Source organism: Alligator mississippiensis, chromosome 2 (assembly GCF_030867095.1).
Source record: "Alligator mississippiensis isolate rAllMis1 chromosome 2, rAllMis1, whole genome shotgun sequence".
Taxonomy (NCBI): Eukaryota; Metazoa; Chordata; order Crocodylia; family Alligatoridae; genus Alligator; species Alligator mississippiensis.
In genome coordinates this window covers 202,528,436-202,552,537 of record NC_081825.1, presented here as the reverse complement: position 1 = coordinate 202,552,537, position 24,102 = coordinate 202,528,436, and the positions used below count along the sequence as shown (strand labels likewise).

At 39.8% G+C, this 24,102-nt stretch overlaps 1 protein-coding gene across 2 annotated transcripts; it reads left to right on the top strand.

Moving 5' to 3' along the window:
* The first annotated feature begins 779 nt into the window (after positions 1–779).
* OLFML1 (olfactomedin like 1) lies at positions 780–23,017 on the top strand. Of its 2 annotated transcripts, XM_006268640.3 has the most exons (3): positions 780–1,076; positions 3,928–4,216; positions 8,773–23,017. In XM_006268640.3, the coding sequence occupies exons 1-3, from the start codon at positions 951–953 to the stop codon at positions 9,549–9,551; spliced, it is 1,194 nt and encodes a 397-aa protein (XP_006268702.1). In that variant the 5' UTR covers positions 780–950; the 3' UTR covers positions 9,552–23,017. The 2 variants fall into 2 exon arrangements, with proteins under 2 accessions (XP_006268702.1, XP_059578686.1); XM_059722703.1 differs by lacking the exons at positions 780–1,076; positions 3,928–4,216 and adding an exon at positions 5,520–5,602.
* The last annotated feature ends 1,085 nt before the right edge of the window (positions 23,018–24,102 follow it).

Sequence of the window (24,102 nt, the reverse complement as noted above, 5' to 3'; positions counted from 1 at the left end):
TTAATTTTCTCTAATATTATTTATTGCTTTAGGATACACACACACACACACACACACATTTATAAATCTTTATATGTTAAATAAATTCTGTATATAGTTAAGAACCTTTTGTGTGGTGTGGCGCTATAGAGAATAGAGGGATCTGTACCTGAGTCAGCATTCCTCTCACAGCACTGTTGCCTGCCCACCTATCCCATCCAATTGAGGACAGGGCATACCCCTGGGTGTATCTGGGTTACACAAGTAAAGATTTTTACTCTGAAGATAGAGAGACAATCAAATCCATAGTGCGCTTCACTATGGCTGAAGATTTGATGTCCAAACACTCTCAGATTTTATGGTAATGGGCAGCAGTATAAAACCCAATAGACAAGACAAAGTTCTTCTGTACTCATCTATCATCTTCGGTTCTGGTATGAACATATGTGTAAATAAATAAATACAAAAGTACAAAAACTATTTTAAACTGTGCTACAGTAACTACTGTGATTGTTCAAAATTACCAGTACAGATATTATGGACCCGATATTCACTAGGTACATTCACCAAAGTCTCACTTACTGCAATAATCTACACTACCTGGGAATCTGGCCCATTGTGCTGTTGTTGGTTTTAGGAAAGCAGATGTGGGGGGATTTTTTTGGTTTGTTTTTATTTAATATAATTTGGCCTAAAGGCTTTATGTAACTCAGTTCTGAACATCTGGGCTTGATTACAGGCTCACAAGTTGGAAAGCATTCATCTGGCTTTTAGAAATAAACGCATTCAGCTCAGTGCATTGCACAACTTCATTTTTTAATGATAGGCTGCAGAAGCTTAAACAGCCATTTTAAATCTTTAATTTACATACCCTCAGTTTTTTTAGCCACTTTTTTCACACCATAGTATCAGGCAACAATTAAGTTAATTTTTATAGCTTTTCTTTATTTTTTTGTAAAAATTCATGAACAATGGCAAACCTGCAACTAAGATTCTTGTTAGTTTCACTTTTCACAAGTATCGTGGGAGAGGCCCAATATGTAATGCAAGATGCAGCACTGATGCATTACATCGATCGGCGTTTTCAATCTTTAGAGGTATGTGCTATCTTTATAAGTGGACCACAGAAATATTGTATAACTGCAGATGAAATTGAAAGTTGTTTAATGCTTTTGTATATCCTAACAGCTTTTAAGTTAGTTATTAGTCAGATAAAGCATTTTTCTCCTTGTGGAAAACAAAATGAATAAATGTAGCTGATAAAACTTACAACTGTAATTATTTTATCATACTATTATCAATCATATGACATAATTTCATAATGTTATATCTTTATTTCATTATAAAGAGCCAAATTCTGCTACCGCATCGATGCAACCCAATCAATTACATTTTGCACAAAAAAAAAAGTCTGTGCAAATATTTAAATTTACAATAAATCCCAGGACAATTACGTTTCTTATTGTCACCAGTAGGCTAGGTGCCAATGATTAATGTATACATACAAGATTTAAAAAAAAGCTTTATAAGTTTTTATCTCTAGCTGAATTTAATTTTTTAAAACTTTAAGTATATTTGCACCTTTGGAAGAGATTGAAATAATCCCATGCAGTCTGGGAGATTAGAAAAATATTTTGCTTCCATGTAATTATATAAGAAGTGGCTGCATGTTTCCCTTAAGGGGCAGGTATAGAAAACAGTGAACAAGGAGGTAAAGAAGAGTAGGCAGGGAGGCAGGAGCTTTGGGGAAATGGATTGGTTGCTAGTAGGGAATCTTGGGTAGGCAAGGAGGATTGTTTGGAGGACTCGTGTATGTTTTGGGGGTATATCAAGAAGAGGAGAATTTGGGGAAGAAACTATGTTTCTTCAGTATTCTTTGTATATGCAGTAAAAGTGAAATGAATACTGACTATTAAAGAGGAAGACAGAAGCAAATAGGGTACATGGATGAAATCACCTTGTTATGCCTGGAACACAAACCATATTTAATACACCTACCAAAGATTTTAATAATAAAACAATAAAATACCAACATAATTAAAAATAAAAAAGGCATAGGAAGTTATGGTTATATGTAAATATGTAACTTAACCCATTGAATAATCAGCATAAAATATTAAATGAGCAGGCCAGACATAAACCTACAAAATATCAACAATAAAGCGGAACACATAGGCATTATTCCCATTGTAAGGCTATTTATTCCTCAGTCATAGAACAGCTCAAAATGGAAAGCTTGAAATTCAAGCTGGGTTCTACAGTTGAAAACCTAGTGTATTACCTGATTAGGCTCCCACTCTTAGGTGTCTTCCCTTGGATGCTTGCACATGTTTATCAACTTTAACATACATAGGACGTAGCACAGCATAAAATTAAGGATATAAGATTAGCCTAGGGCTCAGGAAATCAGTATTATGTTCCTAGCTTTGCTACTAGTGCTATAACCCTTCAGACAAATCATTTTGCATCCACACCTCAGTTTCTCCATCTAAAATAACAATATTTTGTACTTTGAGAGCTACCGATAAGAACTGTCTACTTAAATCTCTTCCGCTTTCATCACTTACTCTGTTAGGAAGTTTGACCCAAGTAAAGAACTCTACAATTTTCATAGTGTCTGACAATTTTGGGGGTTCCAGTTTTGGATGCCCAATTTGAAATACAGAATCATGGAAAACTTGGGGTAGAAGGGGCCTCAAGATGTCATTTAGTCCAATCCCCTGCTCAAGGCAGATGGTCCTAATCCAAACCATCCTAAATCAGTCCTTGTTTAACCTATTCCTACAACTATACAGACAAACCTGTTCAACAACTGCAAGGCATATCTCTCTAAAACACGAAGGGCACTCTCACTTACCACAGGTAAAGCAGGGGAATGAGGGTACTGTAAATGGCTTCTGTTGCAAGGGCTGTGAAAAATACGCTTGAGACATCCAAGGTTCCCCTTCCCTCTCCTCCCTTCCCCCTTCCCCCCTCCCTGTCACTACAGAAAAATGCAAAAAACCCCAGAGTCCATGCCCGCCTTCAAATCCTGAGTTTTAGAGGGTGACTATTCAGTCCTTCTTGAAAAGTTGATATCTCCACTTCCATCCAGGAAGAGCACACACCAACTGCTGAAACTTCCTTAGCCTGACGAAGGGTTTTTGAACTTGAAAGCTTGCTTAATAACTATTCTCCAACTATTTGGGTTGGTCTAATAAAAGATATCAAATTCACCCAAGGAACCTTGTCTGCCTATATCTCCACTTAGGCACCCAAAATAACTTTTGAAAATGAAAAGCGTACTGGTACTGATGGCTATAAAAAACACACAGGTCTTTTGAATATTGACAAAATATCAACTTGATTGCCCCATTTTTCATATTTTTACTTCACGCTTTTCACATAATCTCCTTCCCAACCATAGATTTGGGAGGTCAAATTTCAATCTCTCTTTTATATGACAGAAGAGAAACAGTAGTGTTAACTCAGATCAGATATCTGCTGGATTAGCAGAAGATCTTTATATAAAATGTTAATGCTTCCTGACTCCAGCAGCAACTATGCCTGTGTGCACATTCTTATGAGACTGACTCACTAGAGCTCCTAAAGAGGGGATTTTAAGCAGCTTTTGGAAGAAAAATCATCAGTCATTTCCCTGTTCTGAACCCCCAATTACTTCCACAGGTGGAAGCCAAGCAGAACATTTGGCTGTCTGCCTTCATGTCACAGGAAATATATATATTTAATAAAAACTATGAATTTTACTGACAGTGAAACATGTTCTCTTCATGCACACAAATGCCAAGAGATAATGAATTAACTTTAAAGGGGGTAGGAGAGACAACTAGACAGAATGTCCAGTATTGTTCTGTTTGTTTGTTAACTAATCATGATTTGACTTCCTATCTGTACAAAATATGCACAGTTGCAGTATAGATATATATGTATTTTGTATTCTAACTCAAGAACAGGCTGGAAAAATGCAACCAAGATATAATGGATTATGTAGAAGAATTCCGGGACTTCTCAAAGAGGATAATATCACGCCTAGAGGGACTGAATGTTTATAAGACTGAGTTTAAAAATGAAGTGGAGCATTTGTTAACAAGAGTTGAAAGAGCTCAAAGGGACATTGACTATTTTGCTTCTGGGAGAGACTCTGATGCATGTGTAGAAGTAGATGAAGACCTAGTAGAACAGCAACAAATTGAAGAAGCAGAAGAAAGAAGGAAAATTAAGCTCGTGCTTAATGCAAGTAAGAACTGATTACTTTTCAAATTTCTATCTTTGAGAGTAAATTCTCTAACACATTTATTCTGATACAACATGAAGTATAAGCATATGTTTTTGATATTTGCAAATGCTGGATGCATAAATATTGTTCTTTCCACAGACAAAAGTGCATCAAAAATAGAGAGAAAATGTAATCCTCTCATTTATATACAGACTCTGTTACATGTTAAATTGATTTTTTTGGAAACAGTTTTTCTGGACCACAGGCATTGTGTCTGTTCTTACACAAAGTCCCAGAAAAAACACCAGTTTCTCTCAATTTGTTGCAGCTCTGTCAAGTAATTAAGTATCTTTTATTTTTTTGGACAGAGCCTTGGTCCAAAAGGTAATTTTTGAGATAAAATTACTTAATCCACTCATAATTTTTTGTATTTTTTCATATTATCTGTATTTCAGTGTCACTTACTGACTTACATGAATGCAAATTTCAATGGTGAGTTTGAAAAGAAGTACTAATATGGAACACATATACATTTTATGTTTTATTTGAAAATTCCTGCCCTCTAAAATGTCATCCTTAAGAAGTATTTTGCTCTTATGAAATGTACTGATGGATTGTATGCATTGTAGTGATGTATTGGAAATTTTAGGTTGTCTTCTAACCTATTTCATTGCCAATCAGAAACAGCATGAAGTTGGAAAAACAAAACAGATTATTAAAAATAGTGATGAAAATCTTTCCAGAAAGCTACAGGACACATTCTAGGCTGATGTAAATCGTCCTTGCTCCACTGAGGTCAAAGGAGTTATATTTAGTTTTAATCAGCTAAGGGTCCCCCCCCCCCTTAATCTTTTCCAGCAAGCTGTTAGCAAAGGGTTAAAGTGGTAGTGGTAATAATACTACCATTTTCTCTATAATTGTTCAGCTTCCTCCTCTGACATTTTCCACTGCTCTGAATGTCACAGTTTAGTTCTTCCTTGGTCTTGGGATGGTAAAATGTTCGGTCACGTTCCTTGAGACCTGAAAATTATTTTTTTCTAAGAGTCATGGGAGGAGGAAAGTTTCTCACCTTTAAGCATTCTTGTATGTTTAAAATTATCCTCAGTGGTAACTGATTTACACAGGCTAATTGTATTTTTGTAGGGCATTGCAATCAAGGAACTTATCCAACTTATAGCAAAACTGCTTCTCTACTATTCTCTAGTAGCATGTTTTGCACAAAACTTTCCAAGATATTTTTGAGGGGTACACTGTAAGTCCTGTGTTGTTCCCACTTTTGATATGAGTGTGATTCATTAATTGTAGGGGTGCACCGATAGAGATTTTGGGGGCTGACACCGATAGCCGATTTTAAGGAGGCATATTGGCTGATATCGACCCAATTTCTGATGCAGCTGTGTGCAGCTGGTAAGTCTGTTGTGCTAGACGGGGAGGGGGGAGGGAAGGGGCATGGCTGGGTCAAATCAACACCCACTGCGGTGAGGGAGGGAGGGGGTGGGGGTGGGGGTGGAAGCAGGCACTGCCCAGCCAGGGTGGGACAGGGTGCAGGACAGAGCCGCAGCTTGTTGGGGGGGGAAGCTCCTACCATTGTGCACACCCCAGGAAGGCACGGGGGGATGTATCCCCCAGATCTGTGTGGGGCAGGGTGGGCGGGCTGAAACCGGGGCTGCACCAGGCTCTTCTCAGCGGGGGCAAGACTCATGGTGGAGGCTATGGAGCAGGCTGCAGTCACCCCAAATTTTTCCATAGCCCCACTGCCAGCACCGCTGCTACGTGCCCAGCGCAGCCCCAGCTCTTCCCAGCATGTGGGTGGAGATGGAGCATTGAGCCAGGGCTGCACTGGGTGCAGTGGTGGTGCTGGGAGCAGGGCTATGGGGTGGCTACAGTGAAATTTGGGTTGGCTGCAGCCCCCTCCATAGCCCCTGCCCCGAGCCCAGGCCCCGCTGAAAAGAGCCCAGTGCAGCCCCAGCTCCAGCCTGCAACTGCAGCCTGCCTGCTCCACCCCGTGTAGATCCTGGGGGCACATACACCCCCCCTCCCCCCGCCCATGCCCTCCCTGGGTGTGCACAGCAGTGGGAGCTGCCCCCCCGATGAGCCACAGCTTCGTCCCATGCCCTGCCCCACCCCAGCTGGGCAGCACCTGCCCATTCCCTCCCTCACTGCAGGGGGCTTTAATCTGCCCCTCCCCTGCCACCACACCAGACTTACCAGCTGCACACAGCTCTCCATGCTGCCAGGCTGTGCTCCTTGCTGCCTGCATGCTGCACTGTGGCTGCATGCACACAGGGACATTTATCGGCCAAATTATTGCTCCCATCTGGCCGATTTCCGATACAGTCAATTTTCTTTATATTGGTACTGGTCCAATCTTGGACTGATGTATTGGTGCACCTCTAATTGACTGACATTCATTTCATTAACTGCATAGCGGGCATGCCTGATTTTCCAACCCTTTGCTTGTGAATGGATTGTACCATTCCTTCATATGAAGCATAAACTGCCTTTAAGGTCTGATGAGCTCTAAATATAGTTAGGTCCTGATCATCTCCAAACCTTAGTGTTAGCTAAAGTCCCTAAAGTGTTTGGGTAAGGGGCATCAGTATCCATGAGTGCAGAAAGAACTGCTTTTGGGAGGGAAATAGACTCTTTCCACTGACTTCAAAAGATTTGGATTGGGCCAAAAAAAGAGCCTGTTTTTGACTTTTCCTTGTCATTCACTTCCAGAACTTCCTGCCTTAGGGCATTGCTTGCTGTGCTTGGCAAAAAAGACTGCACTTTATTAAAAGACATTCTTTAAGCTTCAAGGAGTCTCTCTTCTAATTCTTTGTTTCCTTTGGCACACAAGCAGAGTGTACATTGTAATAAAATGTTTGCTGGAAAGAGATGGGCATTTGATAAAGAACCTAGGTTCTGTACTGGATAGCAAGTAGTATCTGCGCAAAGGGGGCATAAAATGCTGCCAGTTTAGAATTGCCCATTAATTCTGGTGGTCAAATATTGCACCTATCTTGTACCACTGTAATTAAAATACTGCTCCACCAGCCACATTCCTTGTACTCCTGATATGCCTCTAACACAAGGGTTTATGACAGGAATTGTTATGCTGGTCCAGTCCGGTTACATTTCAGAGATGGAAAATTCCTGACTGTGATCTGGATACTTTTCAGCACCTCCATGTTGTAGGAGTAATGAAAAGGGAATTCAACATAGTCTAGTGTGGCAGTCATTGTATTATTGCTTCTTTTTAGGATACTGTATTTTTTACAAGAGTATTTGTGTTACTTAAGGAACTATAGGCAGTGACTGAACTCTTCCTTGAGGCAGATAGTATGTGCAGTAAAATTCAAGACGACAGGCTTTAATCTGCATGCCTTCTATAATTAAAAAGTTTGATTCTTCTCTCATGCTAGGAACCTCAATAAAGAGAAGGAAATTACACCTGTGTAAAAGTCTGGGGTAACTAAGAATAGAATCAAAGGGCATGTCTGTATGGTGCAAGACAACACCAGATAGAAGAGTCCTGCCAGCTCCCATATTGGGAGTAGATAGTAGTGTTACTGAGGTGCTGAGCACTAGGGTTGTGAGAAGCTTTGGTCCCTGATTCGATTCGGCGGAGCTTCGGCCCAATTTGGTGGCTGAATCTCCGAAACCAACTCGAACAGAGGACCCTTTAATCTCTTCTAATCAAATCGGAACCCTCCAAATCATTTTGGAGAGATTTGGAAAGGTTCAGTGATTTGGACATAGACACAGCTTGAAATGCTTTTTCTACATACCTCAAGGTAGCAGGTGACTCATGAATGCTGTGATGCTGGAGCTCATGGAGTGTCCCACAGAAGTGCGGGGAAGCTCCCCAGCATGCTCGTCAGCAGACCCAGAAGTGGACCAGAAGTATTTCCCCCCTGTATCCCCCTGGCTCAGTGACTGGTGCTTCCTGGATCTGGGGGAGTACCCGGGGCACTCTTATGACTGCGCACTCCCCGACAGACCTGGAAGTGGACCAGAAATACTTCCAGTCCACTTCTGGGTTCACCGCCGAGCACATGGAGGCCCCCCCCCCCCCCATTCTCCTGTGGGACAGTCCATCTGCCCCAGCATCTCAGTGTTCACAAGCCATGCTGGTACCTCAAGGTATGTAGAAAAAGCATTTAAAGTTGTCTATGTTCAAATCACTGATTCTTCGATCAGCATCAAATCTTCAGATTCCAATTCAGCCAAATCAAATCAGGAACAGCGATCCGAACAAATCAAATCACTGTCCCTGATTTGGGTTGAATCTGAATCCAAAATGAATACGGCTCACTTTGCACACCCCTATTGAGCACATGCCAGGACAGTCAGCACCTCAGCAAAGCTCACTAGTGCATGTACAGTATGTTCTCAAGACAGAACATGCTGGTTATACCACATAAAATATATTTAGCCACAGCCACTTTGTCATCACCTTTGTTGACATTTCAAACCTACCTTAATTGCTGAATGAAAAAAGGACAAAGAAATGCAGAAGGGGGTATCTAGAGGATGCATACATATTCTTATGTTATAATTATTTTGCATTTGGATTTCTTTTGTTACAGGCTGTGACAACATGCTTACAGGTATCAAGTCTCTAAAAATAGTGAAGAAGACTGGAGATGCTCATGGCTCTTGGATGAAAGATCCAGGCAAAAATCATCCAAAGATTTATTTCTTAAACAGATCTAAGAATAACGTTATTTTGGAATTTGCAAATATTAGGGCATTCATGGAAAGCAGTAACATGCTAGCAACCCGGAGAGTTATCCTACCAACTCATTGGCAGGGAACTGGCCATGTCATATATAAAGGTTTCCTATTTTATCACAGATATGGTTCCTTAAATGAGATAATTAAATACAACATCCACAAGAGAAATATAACTGACCGAATGCTCCTGCCAGGTGCTGGACAGATGCCAGCTTATGAACTGTTTCCAACTACAAAAATAGATCTTGCTATTGATGAGCAAGGACTATGGGCAATCCATGCAGAACCAGACATTGGTGGAAACCTTGTCATCACTAAAATCAACCATCACACCATGGCTGTGGAATATACATGGGATACATCATGCAACAGCAAGAATGCTGAAGCTGCTTTTATGGTCTGTAAAACCCTCTATGTTGTGTACAACACTCCCAATGGAGGTACATCTCGGATAGAATGTGTGTACAATGTCTTGGATGCTTTAAATACTTATGAAGTACCTGTGCTACATTTCCCCAAACGTTATGGCAGTCATTCAATGATGCATTATAACCCCAGAGAAAAGGAGGTGTTTGCCTGGGGTGATGGATCCCAGATCATCTACAAACTTGAAACAAATCAAAAAGTTTAAAAAGTGTTGAAAAACTCATCAGATGAACTTAAAGGAAGTACGCCAAGTTTTCTTCTTACTTATGTTCAAGGAATTTCCTTATTTTTCTATTTGCTATTAGCTGCAACTGATTAAATAAGCATTAGGTTAAAAAAAAAGACTAGACTTAGGCAGGGTCTTAACAAGTAATAATGCTTGGTCATAACCAACAGATTCTGAATTTGAAAACAGATATACATTTGAAATGTTAAATAAAGTTAGGAATTGCCACACTGGATCAGACTAGTGCTCCATCTGGTCCAGTATCCTATGTTCATCAGCAAATGGTACTAGACACAATTGTTAGGAACTTCACAGGGTGATACCATGAGATGATTTTCCCTTTTAGGGACATTTTTCTATACAGCCCTAATAGTAGGCAGTTGTTTATCACATGAATCAGTAGCTCCCAAATATCTTGTTCAGCCTTTTTTGCTAAGCTCTTGGCCTACAGAACTCCCTAAAGCAATGATGTCCCACAGTTTAACTCATGGAAAAGTAGGACTAGTGGGGATCTCAGGAAGTCATCCAGTTCAACCCATGCTCAATGTAGGATGATCCTGATTAAACCATCCCAGTCACATCTCTGTCTAACTTGCTCTTAAAAACTTACAAGGATGGGGATTCCACACCCTCTCTGGATACTCTGTTCTAATGTTTAACCACCCTCTTAGTAAGAAAGTTCTACCTAATATCAAAACTAAAATTCCCTTGCTGCAGTTTGAGACTGTTGCTCCTTGTTCTGTCCTCTTTCTAACCTTCCTCAGTCATCTCTTCTCCAGACCAATCTACTTCTTTCAGCCTTTTCTCGTAAGTCATATTTCCTTGACCTTTATTCTAAACCTAAATATGCATTACATTTTTAAAGGGTCTTTTTTATTCATTTTAAATTTTCCATCTTTCAGTTTTATTGAATTAAAAATCACTTGTGGGTTATGACATAGGACAAGTGTAAGTTCTCATTCAATCTTCTCTATCAAGATCAAGACAAAAGTCCTCTTGAACCTAGCAGCCAATTGGGCTATCATGGCTAAAGCAAATTAGTTTCTTAGCCAGTGGCATACAAAGGAGTCATGAGACTAGTATCATATCTGGCTACCTTTGACTCACCAGTTTGAATGATCACTTACAGCTGTGTTTAGTAGGGTCAGTCTGAGAAACATATCTGATGGCAAAGCTTGAATGCATGCCAGACTGGCATATTTTAAAGTCTCTGCCACTACTTCCTAGGTCACTTATTTTTGGTATGGTTTTAGCATCTTCTCTTATCAGTTTACTTTGTAAAACTCCAATTTTTCAGTCTCACTTAAAGAGATGCTCTTCATACTTGCAAACATTCTTCCTACTTACTTTTGAATCCTTCCTTTAATTCTACCATATCTTTTTAGACACAGGATGACCAATATGCACATGGTACTCTAGGTAAGGTTATACCATTAAAGCATTATGAACTATTGATACATTCCAAAGGCACAAGTGTCTTTGTTTTCAAAATTAAAACAAAAAAATAGCCCTGCATTTGTGACATATAAGTAACAGCTTCAGGTTTTGGTATCTAAGGAGGGCTGCAATGCATTACACTTAAAAAAAAACTGGTGCTGGAAGTACCATACTGCACTTAGTCCACAGAAAATCACATTTTGTTCTTTACACTGAAAGAGCTGTTGTTCCCTTCTATAAATAGTCTCAACAGAACAGCCAAACATCAGGGAATGGTTTAAAAAAAAAATCCAGAATATAGCCAGGAAAACAGAGACTAGATCGATGCTAGTATGTTTTAGTAAAGGGAACTACATAATTGTAAATAGCCTAATAAAAACAATACTAAACTTGCATATAGTTAAGTGGAGAAAGCAGGAAGTGTGAAAATTTAAAAGAAACAAAAACTGAACCTTCATAAGCTTTAAAGAAGATTCAGGTTTGGTTCACTTTTGGAGCAAAGTTTCAAGGCTATTTTTATTTTTAGGAAGAACATGTGCACTAACAAACCCATTTCAAGAAGTGAAGCCCCTGAGTGCTAATCCTAAATCTGCTATTGATTTGTTGACAATCACTTGACAAGTCACTTAACTTTTCAGAGCTTCAATTCCCACCCCCATCTATAAAAAAAATTGATGATTTTGACCAACAGTCCATCACAAAGCTCACTGAAATCCATGCTAAGAGTCACAAGGGTTTCAGTGGCCCTCAGATAAGACTTTTATTGTGTAGCCAAATTCTTCCTCTCCCTTGAACTAGTTTTGTCTCAGACTCACAGCAGCTGAGGCAAAACTGGCTGCTGAGGAGCAGAATTTCTCTCTGTTGCCTGAGGCTGCCTTAAACTTGCAGGGGCTAAGGCAAGCAGCTCTGGGGTTCAGGAGGGGAAGAATCCCCCTTAGCTCCCTGGGGCTGCCCTGGGCTAGTGGGCTCTGGGCTCATGTGGGGAGAAGCCTCCATACAGTGGGGGCTCCCTGATGCCCCCATTCTGTGCTGCACAGGCAGGCACCCAGCTGGGAGAACTTCTTCCTCCCTCCTGTGGCAGCAGCTGAAGCAACTAGCAGCTAGGAAGGGGGGGTGGGAATTCCCCTCAGCTCCTCAGAGCAGCCTGGGCTGAGGACCCCAGGTTGAGGGAAACCCTCTGAGAGGGAGGCTCCACCAAGGTGGGCCAGCACCAGGATGGGATCATTAACCCCCTGTGAGGGGGGTGCAGGAGGTTGGAGATACTTGGCTAGGCTGGCAATGGCCAGCAGGCTGGGAGATGTGCTCTAGCGTCCCCCTCCTACTGGCCTGGGTCAGTGCAGGCCTCCCCCTGCCTTTCTCAATTGAAAACTTGAATGTCAGTTAAGTTGGTTATTAGGGCTGTGTGAAGCTTCAGTCACTGATTTGATTCAATGGAGATTCGGCCCGATTCGGTGGCTGAATATCCGCATCTGAATTGAATCAGGACACTGATTAACCTCTCCGAATCAAATCAGAAGCCTTGGATTTGATTCTGAGAAATTTGCTGATTTGGACATAGACACAACTTCATATGTTTTTTCTACATACCTCGAGGTACCAGGCATGGCTCGTGAACACTAAGATGGTGGGACAGATGGAGCATCCCACAGGAGCATTGGGGGGTGGGGGGGCATCCCCAGCATGCTCGTCCGTGGACCCAGAAGTCGACCAGAAGCACTATGGCCGAATCGCTGATTATCTGAATCAGCACCAAATCTTCAGATTCGGATTCGGCAGAATCGAATCAGGACAGTGATCGAAATCAACTAATCCAATCACTGTCCCCTGAACTGGGCTGAATCCAAATCGAATACAGCCGAGTTTGCACACCCTATTGTTTATCGATTCAAACCTATGCAGGTTAGAGGAAGCTGCCTAGATTGAACCAATTCTGCCTTGGGACTTTTGACTGTCTGTATTTAGCCACATTGGCTTGTTACTACCAGATTACTGATAAGTATTTGGTTGCTGGTAAAGATATGCTATATTATAATTACCTAAAAATACTGACAAAATACTGTAAATTGCTATGGCAGGTTCCAGATGCATATTAAGACTCGTACTCTGCTCTGAAGAGCTTAACTTCTATGGAACCATCTGCTCTTTCTCTCCTGAGCGTGTCACCACTAATTTTTTTTCTGAGCAGGTTACCTGCCCCCCACACACAGTCAAGCTGACCCAAATCCCAGATATTTGACCATATTAAAAAAAAAACAACAAATGCCTGGACAGAAAGCAGAGGATCCAAAAAGAGGACATGTAAGGTTATGCTTTTAAGACCTCATCCCAAAAAATCCTGAGTCTCTGCAGTTTTCTCTATTATGGCCTAGATCCTGCAAGATTGTAAGAACCATCAATTTCCATTAAAGGCAAAAGGAGTAGAAAGCATTGGTATCTCTGAGGAGTGGGCCTGAAAATATAACATGAAGAAACAATTAAAAAAGGAAGGCAATTACTGGAGAACTAGGAAGTATTCCAGAAGGTTTCTTTTTTTATTTATTTTTTCACATGAGGGAGCTGAATGGAGAGTAAAGGTACTTGGCAGGGAAGTAGCAGGCAGCATGACAGAAACCTGAGACTTTGAATACAAGATGAAAGGACAGAAAGCTGAGAGGATTAGGATGTGCATGTACAGCAAGAGCAGGAAATTGCATTTAAAATAAACTGAAAGGCCATGAGGAGTGAAGTAGAAACCATAAAGAGAAGGTTATAATAGTTAAAGGCTTTGTCAAGGGTCTTTTGTAACTTAGTTAACTGACTGCCCAATTTTCCTTGAATTAAATTAATACAATTGTACAATGTTCACCCAGACATCTCACCAAATGTTTTTTTCAGGCTGATTCTAGATCTGGTTTGCTTAGTCTGAGCCCTTGAGCCAGAAGCAGGAATCAATGGTTGTAGTGTATAACAAATACTTGAGAAGTAGCCTGAATTAGCATTTGTAAAGGTGTTAGCAAATGAAATTAAACTGGCAAACAATTAATTTGACTTACAATAGTATTGGAAAGCCTAGTCTGAACAAGGCCAAGATGAGAAATGACTAAACCATAGTCATGAGCTTTAGCAGCATAGAAAGGGTGGGTTTCTGCATTTATTAAAGAAGAGCCTTCATGCATATAATGTATATATATTTTTTAAAAGATTAACAAGGGCTTTAGAAAAATATTAAACAATAAGCAAAACAGCTGAGTCTTTTTTGCAGTTAATCTTCACTTGTCTCTTGGGGCTACACAGAAGTATGGAAAATATAATTTATGAAAAAGCCAAATAGTCCTCATGAGTTTACTCTGTCCCAGAAAGAATTTGCCTTAATCTGGCTTGCTCTTTTATTTGAAAAACAAGAAGACCAGGGCCCTGAAAATTCAAAAGTCTCATTTTCAGGCCCCAAGCTAATCTTGAACATCCCATAAAAGAGGGAGAATTAAACAAACAAGGTCTGATTTGTGTCATCATAACTTACACACAGCATTTTTATGCAGCAGTTGGCAACTTTTTAAAATGGCAGACCCAAAAAAACCTGGCTCGGGTTGGAGGCAGGTTGATGCTTGCAATGTAGTACCTGGTCATGGCTCATATGATGCCCACCAGAGCCATAACAGCCAAACCCCGCAGAGTCATAGGCTGGATCTGTGAACTTGATCTGGCCCACAGGCCATACACTGCAGATGCTCAAATGGGATAATGCACTCTCTGTCTGAGCTACTTCCACTTTTGTTAGAGTCAAACCTCTATAATTTTTCAGTACTCTTTACTGAGCTCAAGCTTTCACTCTCTTCATAAGTAAGCCATTACACTTTTTTCTAGTAAAGTACAGTATAGGATTCTTATGGGCAAGGAACCATAATAAAATGCAAAAGCTGTCCTAGAGACAAAAAAGCATGAAAATAAGTGGGGGAAAGCAAATGCTGGCATCTTTAGATTGAACATATTTCAAACCACCAGGAAATACTAGGTACAGTGTATCCTAGTAGTAGTTCCTGAAAAACAGGGAGGCTTCCTGCTGAATTTATTTGCCCCTATTGTATTTTGTGTAGAATGGGAAACATGCCTTCTCTTTACATTTTCTGAAATTAACTTGTTTAACTAAGAATGAACCTTAAATAAAGAGTCTAAATATATGGTTATAATTTCTTATACATTTTAACTTTGAATAATTCAATCAAAGGAAACAAGAATTCCTCACACCAGTTATACTGTAATTTAGAACCAGGCAATTAAGAACAATTACTTCAAGTCCTACATTTCCATTAATATGATAGCTGTAGCTATTTGTTCACCTCTTATACTAGCAAATTAAATCTTATGTTGATATATTGTCTCTGTTTATTAATTTTTTAAGATACGAAATATTGTTACATACAATCTAAGAATGCAAGAGTCTGCAATATACCATACATAGTTGAATGAGGTATTTCTCAGTAAAAACTTAACTATGCAAACCTCCCCTAAAAGAAAAGGAGGACACCATGGGCGATTGAACAGTACTAAAGTATTAACTGACAACAAATACATGTATATCAAAAAGACAGCAAGACAGAAAATAAGTAGAATTATTACAATGATATTCATAGGCTCTCTACAATAATAATAATAATAATAATAATAATAATAATATAAAAGCACTGCAAAACTGTGTGTTATGTGTTTAATAGGGAGATATCCAAAATATAGTTACAATCTGGGGCAAGAGTGTAACCATATACAAATACGTGCATATGTTCCTGCACACGTACACACATACACACACTCGCAGAATTATTACTTTCTAGATTTCAAAAGTCATAAGCCTTTCTGTTATTATACTGAAACTCTTCTAGGAGAAGTCTATATCATATTGTGGTTAAATATTTCAGCTTTAAAACATGTAATTTTGTATATACATGAAATAACTATTAAACTATTTTACAAATATTTTAACAAAAGTGAGGGTAGGTAGGTAGAAAACAAAACAGGAAATTATCAATCAACATAGAAAGGTTCTGCAACAGAGATAATGGACAAACTACAGATATCACTAATCCTGAGCATCTGGACAATGTCTAGAGGCACTCTGCAGATTTTATTACATTAAATCATTCAAAAGATCAGACCATTAGGTCTTGGGGCACACACAAAGACTTTAACTTGGTATTATAATATGTTAAACTCTGCATCTGTAAACATACAGAATCAATGGCTCTGAAAGGACATTAAATTTAAGTTTCTTAACTATAAACACAATTCACAATTCACATTTTACAAGAACACTTCCACAAGAAAAGTATATCATAGATGATGTTCTCAGTAGATATTCTCATTAAAATGCCTTTTTGCTTTTGAAAAACTAGGGCTAAAGTACAGATTGAATCATGTCAGTAAACGATCCTTGGAAAATTAAGTCCTCATAGAAGAATTATATTCATTCACTGCTCAGGAAAGATGGATTTTAAAGAAATATATGGTTCTATATCTTAGAATTGCCATTATAACTATATGTCTCAGAACAGGGTTTTTAAAATTTTTGTATTATTCTTTCATAGATAATTTATACTTGCCAAATTCAAGAACATACAGAAAATTATGTCTATAACATACATGGAATAATCCACTAAATAAACAAGGTTACACTGCTTGCTCTGGCACCATCCATCAAGTGAGGTCATAGGATTAAGCCCCAAAGTTATTTTCTTGTGTGGATGTAAGATTTGAAAATGATGATATGCCTTCAGATGAATGGCTATATCGCTAAGTGTTATAAAGACTTACCTTAGCTTCACTTCCACATTGCATTTTACTTCAAAAACTTTTTTCAATGTATCAGTGAAGAAACTGACATGTTACCAGCTTTTTTGACATGTTACCAACACACCTTATGTTGATGCAAATAATTCCACGTCAAGGGAAAATAAGTGGAAAAGAGGTACTATATTTGATTTAAAGCATTATCATTCTTGCCTCTAGAGACCAAGATGCAAACCACAACATAGGTCACTAAAAAAGGAAAGTAAATTAAGATTTATTAGACAGCATTTTGTCCCCACCTCACCTGTTCTGCTAGAACAAGCCAAGAGCTAGAAAAGCTCCAGGTTGTCATGTTTGTTTGAAATCCATTGTCACAGATTCATTTGGGAAACCTTCACAATGTTCACTTGCTCTAGTCCTATCCAGAGATATCGCTTTCAAATGCACCATATCCCAGATCCTGTTTCTCTTATTATGCATTTTTCTTCTGGTTAACTAAAAACTACTTACAACTTTTAGAAAAGCAATTCCATGCCACCTCTTCCATTCTCTCAAACGGGCAACATAGTGCAATCTCAGAGGCTGATCCTACACCATCCTTTTATGACTCTGCCCATGGTAATGGGCACCAGTCAGTGCTATGCACCATCCAGGGAACGTTCTCCCATTCTCTTAATGGGCAGAGTTATAGGTAGGCTTATATTCTTTCACCAGGTCATCATATAAGCCTACTTTTACCATGTCAAGAGGATCTAGTCCAATCTAACTTCCTAGAAGCAGAGGAGCCTTGCTGGAAGTCATCTTTCTCAGAGGCATCTGCCAGTGTATCTAACTGACAAAGCAGCATGGACATTGTAAAGTAAAAGGAAAATTGCAAGCCTAGTATGCATATCTAATATTGGAAGCTCAATAAGAAACAATGGAAACTCAAGAAAAATGGCAATGGCCCAATGTGACAACATGAGGATCCTCTTGGGTACCTCAGAATCAAAGGGAACAAACATACAGGCAATGGAAAGAAGAGAGAATTGCAAGGAAACTCTCTCTTCCAAGAAATAGCAAGAATTTTTTTGGTTTTTCCAAGAAAAAACAAGAAATAGCAAGAATTTTCAGGGACAAAAATCACGGAAGCAAAGGTTAAAAAAAAGTTACATTGGCTGAGGAAAGTAAAGGACAACACGAAGGGGTTCTTTAAATACATTGGTCAGACAAGGAAGCTGTAACAGTCACTTTGCCTTGGACTTCACAAAAAATAGCTACAACCAGATGGCTACCAAAAATTATACAAAGAGGGAATAAGGTTGATGTTCATGCAAACTTAAGTGTCAGAAAGTTTAAAATGGGTAATGAATTTAAGTCAGCAGGGCCTGATGAATTTCATCTTAGGGTAGCAAAAGAACTGGCAGAAGGGATGTTGGAGCCCTTGACAATAATGTTTACAAAGTCATGGGAGACTGGGGAGATTCCAGATGACTGGAAAAGGACGAACATAGTGACCACCTTAAAAAAAACCCCACAAAGACCCAGGAAATTACAGATTAGTCAGCCTAACTTCAATACTTGAGAACAATAGCAAAACTACAGCAGGATATCAGACCTGGATGCTGATTTAAATAGGGTATCAGCATCATGCAGTAATGTGTACCCCTGCTCCCCAGTGCTTGGCATTTCCCCGCTACCTGCATTCTCTGTTGCTCAGCCCTCCCCAATAGCCACCCCTGGCTTCTTGAAACAAAACAGCATCTTTTCCAAGATTCCCAAAATTACCATATTTTCTCATATACAACATACATCTTCTCCCAAAAAACAGTGGCTGAAAATTACAGCATGTAGTATATGCTCGAAATATTATAAAAGCAATTTCTTCCGCTTACTGGCCAAAAATGGAAATACGGTCTGCAGGCAACTCACAGGGAGCAGAGCAATTAGCAGGATTGGCTCCCTAACTACTGCTACTTAGTTACTTACTAAGCTATAAGGAAAGATTTTTTTTCTTCATTCTACCTTTCAATAACAAGGTTCACATTTTAGTCTGGAGCATACTATATACAGGAAAATATGGTATAAGTTATGCCTCTAAATGGTACATTACTGAAGTAAACTATAAAGAAGTGAATTCATAAACATCTAGAGGGAAAAAGGCTTATCTTTAGCAATCAGAATTGATTAGTTAAGAACAAACCATGCCAGACTGATTTGATCTCCTCTGACAAAGTCACTAGTTGGGTAAATGAAGGGGATACAGTGTACAGGAACTTTAGTAAGGCTTTTTAATAAAGTCCCATATGACCTTCTCAGAAGCAAATGGGAAGAGTATGTGCTAGTTAAAATTACTACAAAAGGGACAGATAATTTGCTTAGTAACCAAAACCAAAGGGTAAATAGATCAATGTCAGAATGTCAGGAGGTTTCAAGTGAGGTTTAACAGGGGTATGTCCTAAGTGTGGTGCTATTTAATTAAGTATTTGGATATGGGAACAGAGAGCATCCTGAACAAATTGCAGAAAGCATACTCGGAAGGACTGTAAATACACTGGAGGACAGGAGCACAATTCAGAAGCATCTGGGAATACTGGACAGCTATCACGTTCAATACAAACAAATGTAAGGTGCTATAGCTAAAGGAGAATAATCAAAATCACAAATGCAAAATGGGAGATAACTGGATGGGTGGTAGCATGGCTGAGAAGGATGTAGGGGTTTTGGTAAAGTTTTAGTAGATCACAAGCTCAATACGAGTCAGGCGTGTGATGCAGTTGTGAAAAAGCAAATGCAATTTTGGGTTGCATCAACAGGAGTACTACATGTAAGACAGGTGAGGGGATAATACCACTCTACTTGGTGATGACTAAGTCTCTCCAGGGTTGGCAAGCTGATCAACTGACCAGTCAAATAACGTCAATTGACTGCCTATTATTTGACCACAATCAACTGTGGTCAAATATTCCATCAAGCCAAAAATGCCTTTGTGTAGGTGGCAACATACCCTTTTATTGCATAAAGATGTCATTTATTAGAAAGGGAAGGCATAAGAGCTCTTCGCCACCCTTCCCTGGAAGAATCAAGATCTGCACACATACATGCACACATGCACATGCATACACACACACATACACACACACACACTATTTAGGAACAAGTACCCCCTATCTTTCTCCTATCTCCTGAGCTATTCTAGCCTCCCTTCTCTTCCTCCCATTAAGTTCTGGGATAAAAGGAGAAGAACTCTTCAGTCTTGAACATGGTGATACTTAATTAACATTTTTAGCTATAATTCAGTACATTTTTTTAGATTTTAATTTCATTATTTCACAATAACAGCAAATTAACTTATGTTTCTGTAATTAACATAGATATCTAACCTGCAGATAGTCAAAGTCTCTTTACGGATCTAGGATGTGGAGAAGTTAGAAAGAGTCCAAAGGCAAGCGATAAAAATGATCAAGAGGTTAGAAGTCAGGCTGTATGAAGAAAGGTTGAGAGAGCTAAGCATGTTTAGCTTAGAGAAAAAGCTGGTTAAGGGAGGCAATGATATCAGTCTTCAAATATCAGAAAGGCTGCCATAATAAGACAGAAAACAACAGTTTTCCATCATTACAAATGGTAGGACTTAAAGCAATGGCTCTAAATTTCAGCAAAGTAGATTTAGATTAGGCATCAGGAAAAACTTCCTTATTGTTAGAACAAGAAAGCGGATGAACTGCCCAGGGAAGCTGTGGAATCTCCTTCACTGGAGCATCTCAGGAAGAGGCTGGATAAGCATTGGACAAGGATGATTTAGGACCTTGCATGCAGATGACCCTTGAGGTCCTTATGATCCTATGATTTGCTTAATAACTTGGTGATTCAGACACTTGCCCAGGAAGTGAGAAACTTGATTTCTAGGCCCCCTTCATCCTGAATGGGTTTGTACCCATACCTACTTCTTAGGGCAGTGCCAATCAATGGTGTAACTATAGTGGAACAAATGGAGCACTGGCCCCAGGCACTGACTTAGAGAGCGTATTAGCATGGTCCCCTCCAGGCACAGGAGTCTTTTCCATGGGAGACGTAGCCATGTGCAGATGGGACACAGAAAGCCAGTCAGGTGCAGCCCCATGCCCTGTAGTGTATCTGGAGGAAGTGGAAACAAATGAAATATATCCCATCCACGCCCCACCTTCCCCCTTTGTAGGCTTTGCCATGGGATGTGCAGTCCTTCACCCAGAAGCATATCTGTGGGGGGAGGGGGAAGGGGAATGAATGAGGCATCAGGAACAGCACTGGAGAGTCTGCACCAGTTGGGCTGCTGAACCAGCATGCAGAAAGCCCATCCCTCAGCTACAATAGGCAAGCTCACATTGCTACAGAGGAGCTGTAGCAGCTGCTACCTGAGATCAGAGAGCAGGGACAGGTACAATCCCAAACCCCTACTCCTGTTTTATAATGGTCAGCATAATTCCCTTTTCCATCCCCCCTCCCCACATTTATTTTGTTATGCCTCTGGTCCCAATTGCACCAGACCATGAACTAGGCAGGACTTGACACCTCTCCCCACCTCCTACTAAAACTGGGACACTGGATGGAAAGGAATGTGAAGATCACAGAGCCTATGGGAGCATGACTGTTTACCCCAGTGAGAAGTACACTTTCCCAGGAAGGAGGAATCCTGAGTTTTGCCTGCTTCTCTCTTCTTCTGGTGCTAGTTACCCAGTTCATCCAAATGCCTCTGTCTTGGCAGCAGAGGCTGAAGCTCAAGAATTCCTCTCCTCCTCCACAGCCAGGTACCAAACCACTAGACTATAGTTACATTTTCTCCTGCCTGCTCCCTGGCATAACGCATTTAACATTAGATAGCCACTGGTCAGGCAAAATAAATAACAGCAGAGGCCAAAACTCAAGATATCCTCAAGCAAGAGAATTAGGAAATGTGAATTCAAATCTGCATAGGGTGAGGTGAGCCTAGAACCCATTTCCTGACAACTGCCTTAACACCTATGCTAGTGAGCAAAAGGTAAGCAGTGGCACCACCACCACCACATTGATCTCAACATCAAACAGTGTCTGAACATGTTTTACCTGACAAAGGATCTGGAGAATTAATCAGAATGTAAGTGAATTACAAAACTGAATTGGATCATAAAGTATACATCTATGTGCTCACACTTCTGAGCATGAACAGCAGACCAAATCTAGTTGCCCAGGCTGGGTTTTTTTCAGGCCCATGCAAAAAGGTTCAAATGAAAGTCCATAAAGAATCTAGGTGCCTTAGCAGAATTTTGGCTGTTGCAACAGCTAGAATAGGATCATATTTAGTGACCTTGATGCCTAAAAGTTCATAAATATACGATCTGACCCATAGTTACCAAAAGTAATCCTAAAAGCTTTAATTGTATTATTTGCCTTGGACCGGAAAGTCAACTTTAGTAAAAGCACCTAGTTCTCAATATGAGGGCAAGCTCAAGTGTGAATTCAGCTCACACACATTAGGGTCTACTTGCAAATACATTTAGTTGGGCTCCTTGGCACCAAGGTTCAACCTCCTGATATCCCCTACCCATCTCATCCTTGGGCATTTTCATCAGGGTTGAAATATTTTCAGAACCAGCGCGTTATAGAAAAGGTTAACCCCTATTGGAGCCGTTAGCATTTTCCTTTTCAGCAATTGTATTGGGTGATGGAATGTTGCCGAGTATAATGAAATGCTCGTTCCTTTGACCAGTTCAGCAAACTAAACTGGTTTCCTGAACATCCAGGAGCATATAGGTCTCTTGTCTGGTAGTAATACCCTAATCCTGCAAACATGTACATGCAGAACTACCCCGATATCAAAGGTAAATATGTACATAATTATTTTCAGGCTCTAACAAATTATAGCAGCCTTCAGACTAAATTATATCCTTTTCTTCTGTAATATGTGCATGATGACAAATCGCTATGATATGTTTCCATTTAAATGAATTTTATTTGTGTATTTGGTGTACATGAGTATATTACATGTTTTGTCAATCTTGGAATTTCAACAAGAATATGAACAAGAATATGTTTCTTTTATAAACAATTCATTCATCAAATAGCCAATGCTGCAACTTCTATATTATGAATAAATTTGCTGTATTATAAACTAGGGCCTTAGAACAGTGATTCTTGTACTTATCCAGTACAATAAAGGATGTATACTCATTCCAGGCAAAGTATTGGAATTGACTGCATGTGTACACCTGTATATGCAAACCACTTCTGATTGAAATAAACATTTCATAACTGTGCTTCATAAGCTGCATATTGTGAACTACTAAACAGAGTAGAACCAGGAGCAGAAGAGGCCTGTTTTGGAGCAGGAAGAACTGGGTTCTATCACCAACTCCATTCCCAATTATCCCCCATCTTAGCACTATAAACTTCAGCACAGTAAAAGTCACGATGTTTTAGGCTGCACAATGTTACAGTTGATTTTAACATCACATGTTCCTTATGAGGGAGAGTCTCTTTTGTCCTTCTTGTACTCTCAATTAGCACACGATAATACAAAACTTTCTTGGAAATCTAAATTCTAAACTTTCAGTAAATGTGCTTTAATAATGTATGTGCCTCTTTTGCGCTGATTTTCTGCAGACTTTCTGAAGTTTTACTGGCAAAACATTTATGGATAGTGAAGCACAAAGCCCATAAACATTTAGAATGATCTGTACATATTTGTATTAGCAATGCTTTCATGTCCATTCAATCCATAAAACAGAAAAATCATCATATGATTTAGCTAATCTAATCTAATCACATCCAGGCAACAGATCATGATTTTCAATCTTCATAATATGAAACATTCTGCCATAATGCAAGATGATATTATGCAAACAGGAGAAAATCATGAAATAAATTATTTGTCTTTAATAAATCCATTATTAAGGAAGAAACAGACATGAATACCTTGGAGATCCAAAATTCCAATAAATTTAGTGAACATTTTGGCTCCATCCAGAAGAGCACAGCCATGCAGTATGTGGCGCCTCAGACTTGTCTGAACATACATGTTCAGTTGTTTCTCATCTGCAAGGGAGTAGTGCAGAGGGGTTTTTTGTTCCTTGGATATCCAGGGGTCAAAAAAACCCGCTGAAAAAAAAGCAGAACACCGCACATGGTGACAGCATGCACTGCCCAAAGCCAGAGCCTGGCCAGCTGAAGCCATACTCTGCTGCCGACCAGGCTCTGCACAGCAGAAATGACATGGCTGCAGCCCCAGGAAGCCCCCAGGATATCCAGGGGTCAAAAAACCTGCTGAAAAAAAGGTGGAGCACTGCACGTGGCAGCAGCATGCATTGCCCAAAGCCAGGTAAGGCTGCTGGGGCCAGCTCAG

Coding starts and splice junctions, on each gene's coding strand:
- OLFML1 (XM_006268640.3), top strand. CDS start 951: ATGGCAAACCTGCAACTAAGATTCTTGTTAGTTTCACTTTTCACAAGT. Junction 1,077..3,927: donor GGCGTTTTCAATCTTTAGAG/GTATGTGCTATC, acceptor TTCTAACTCAAG/AACAGGCTGGAAAAATGCAA. Junction 4,217..8,772: donor TAAGCTCGTGCTTAATGCAA/GTAAGAACTGAT, acceptor CTTTTGTTACAG/GCTGTGACAACATGCTTACA.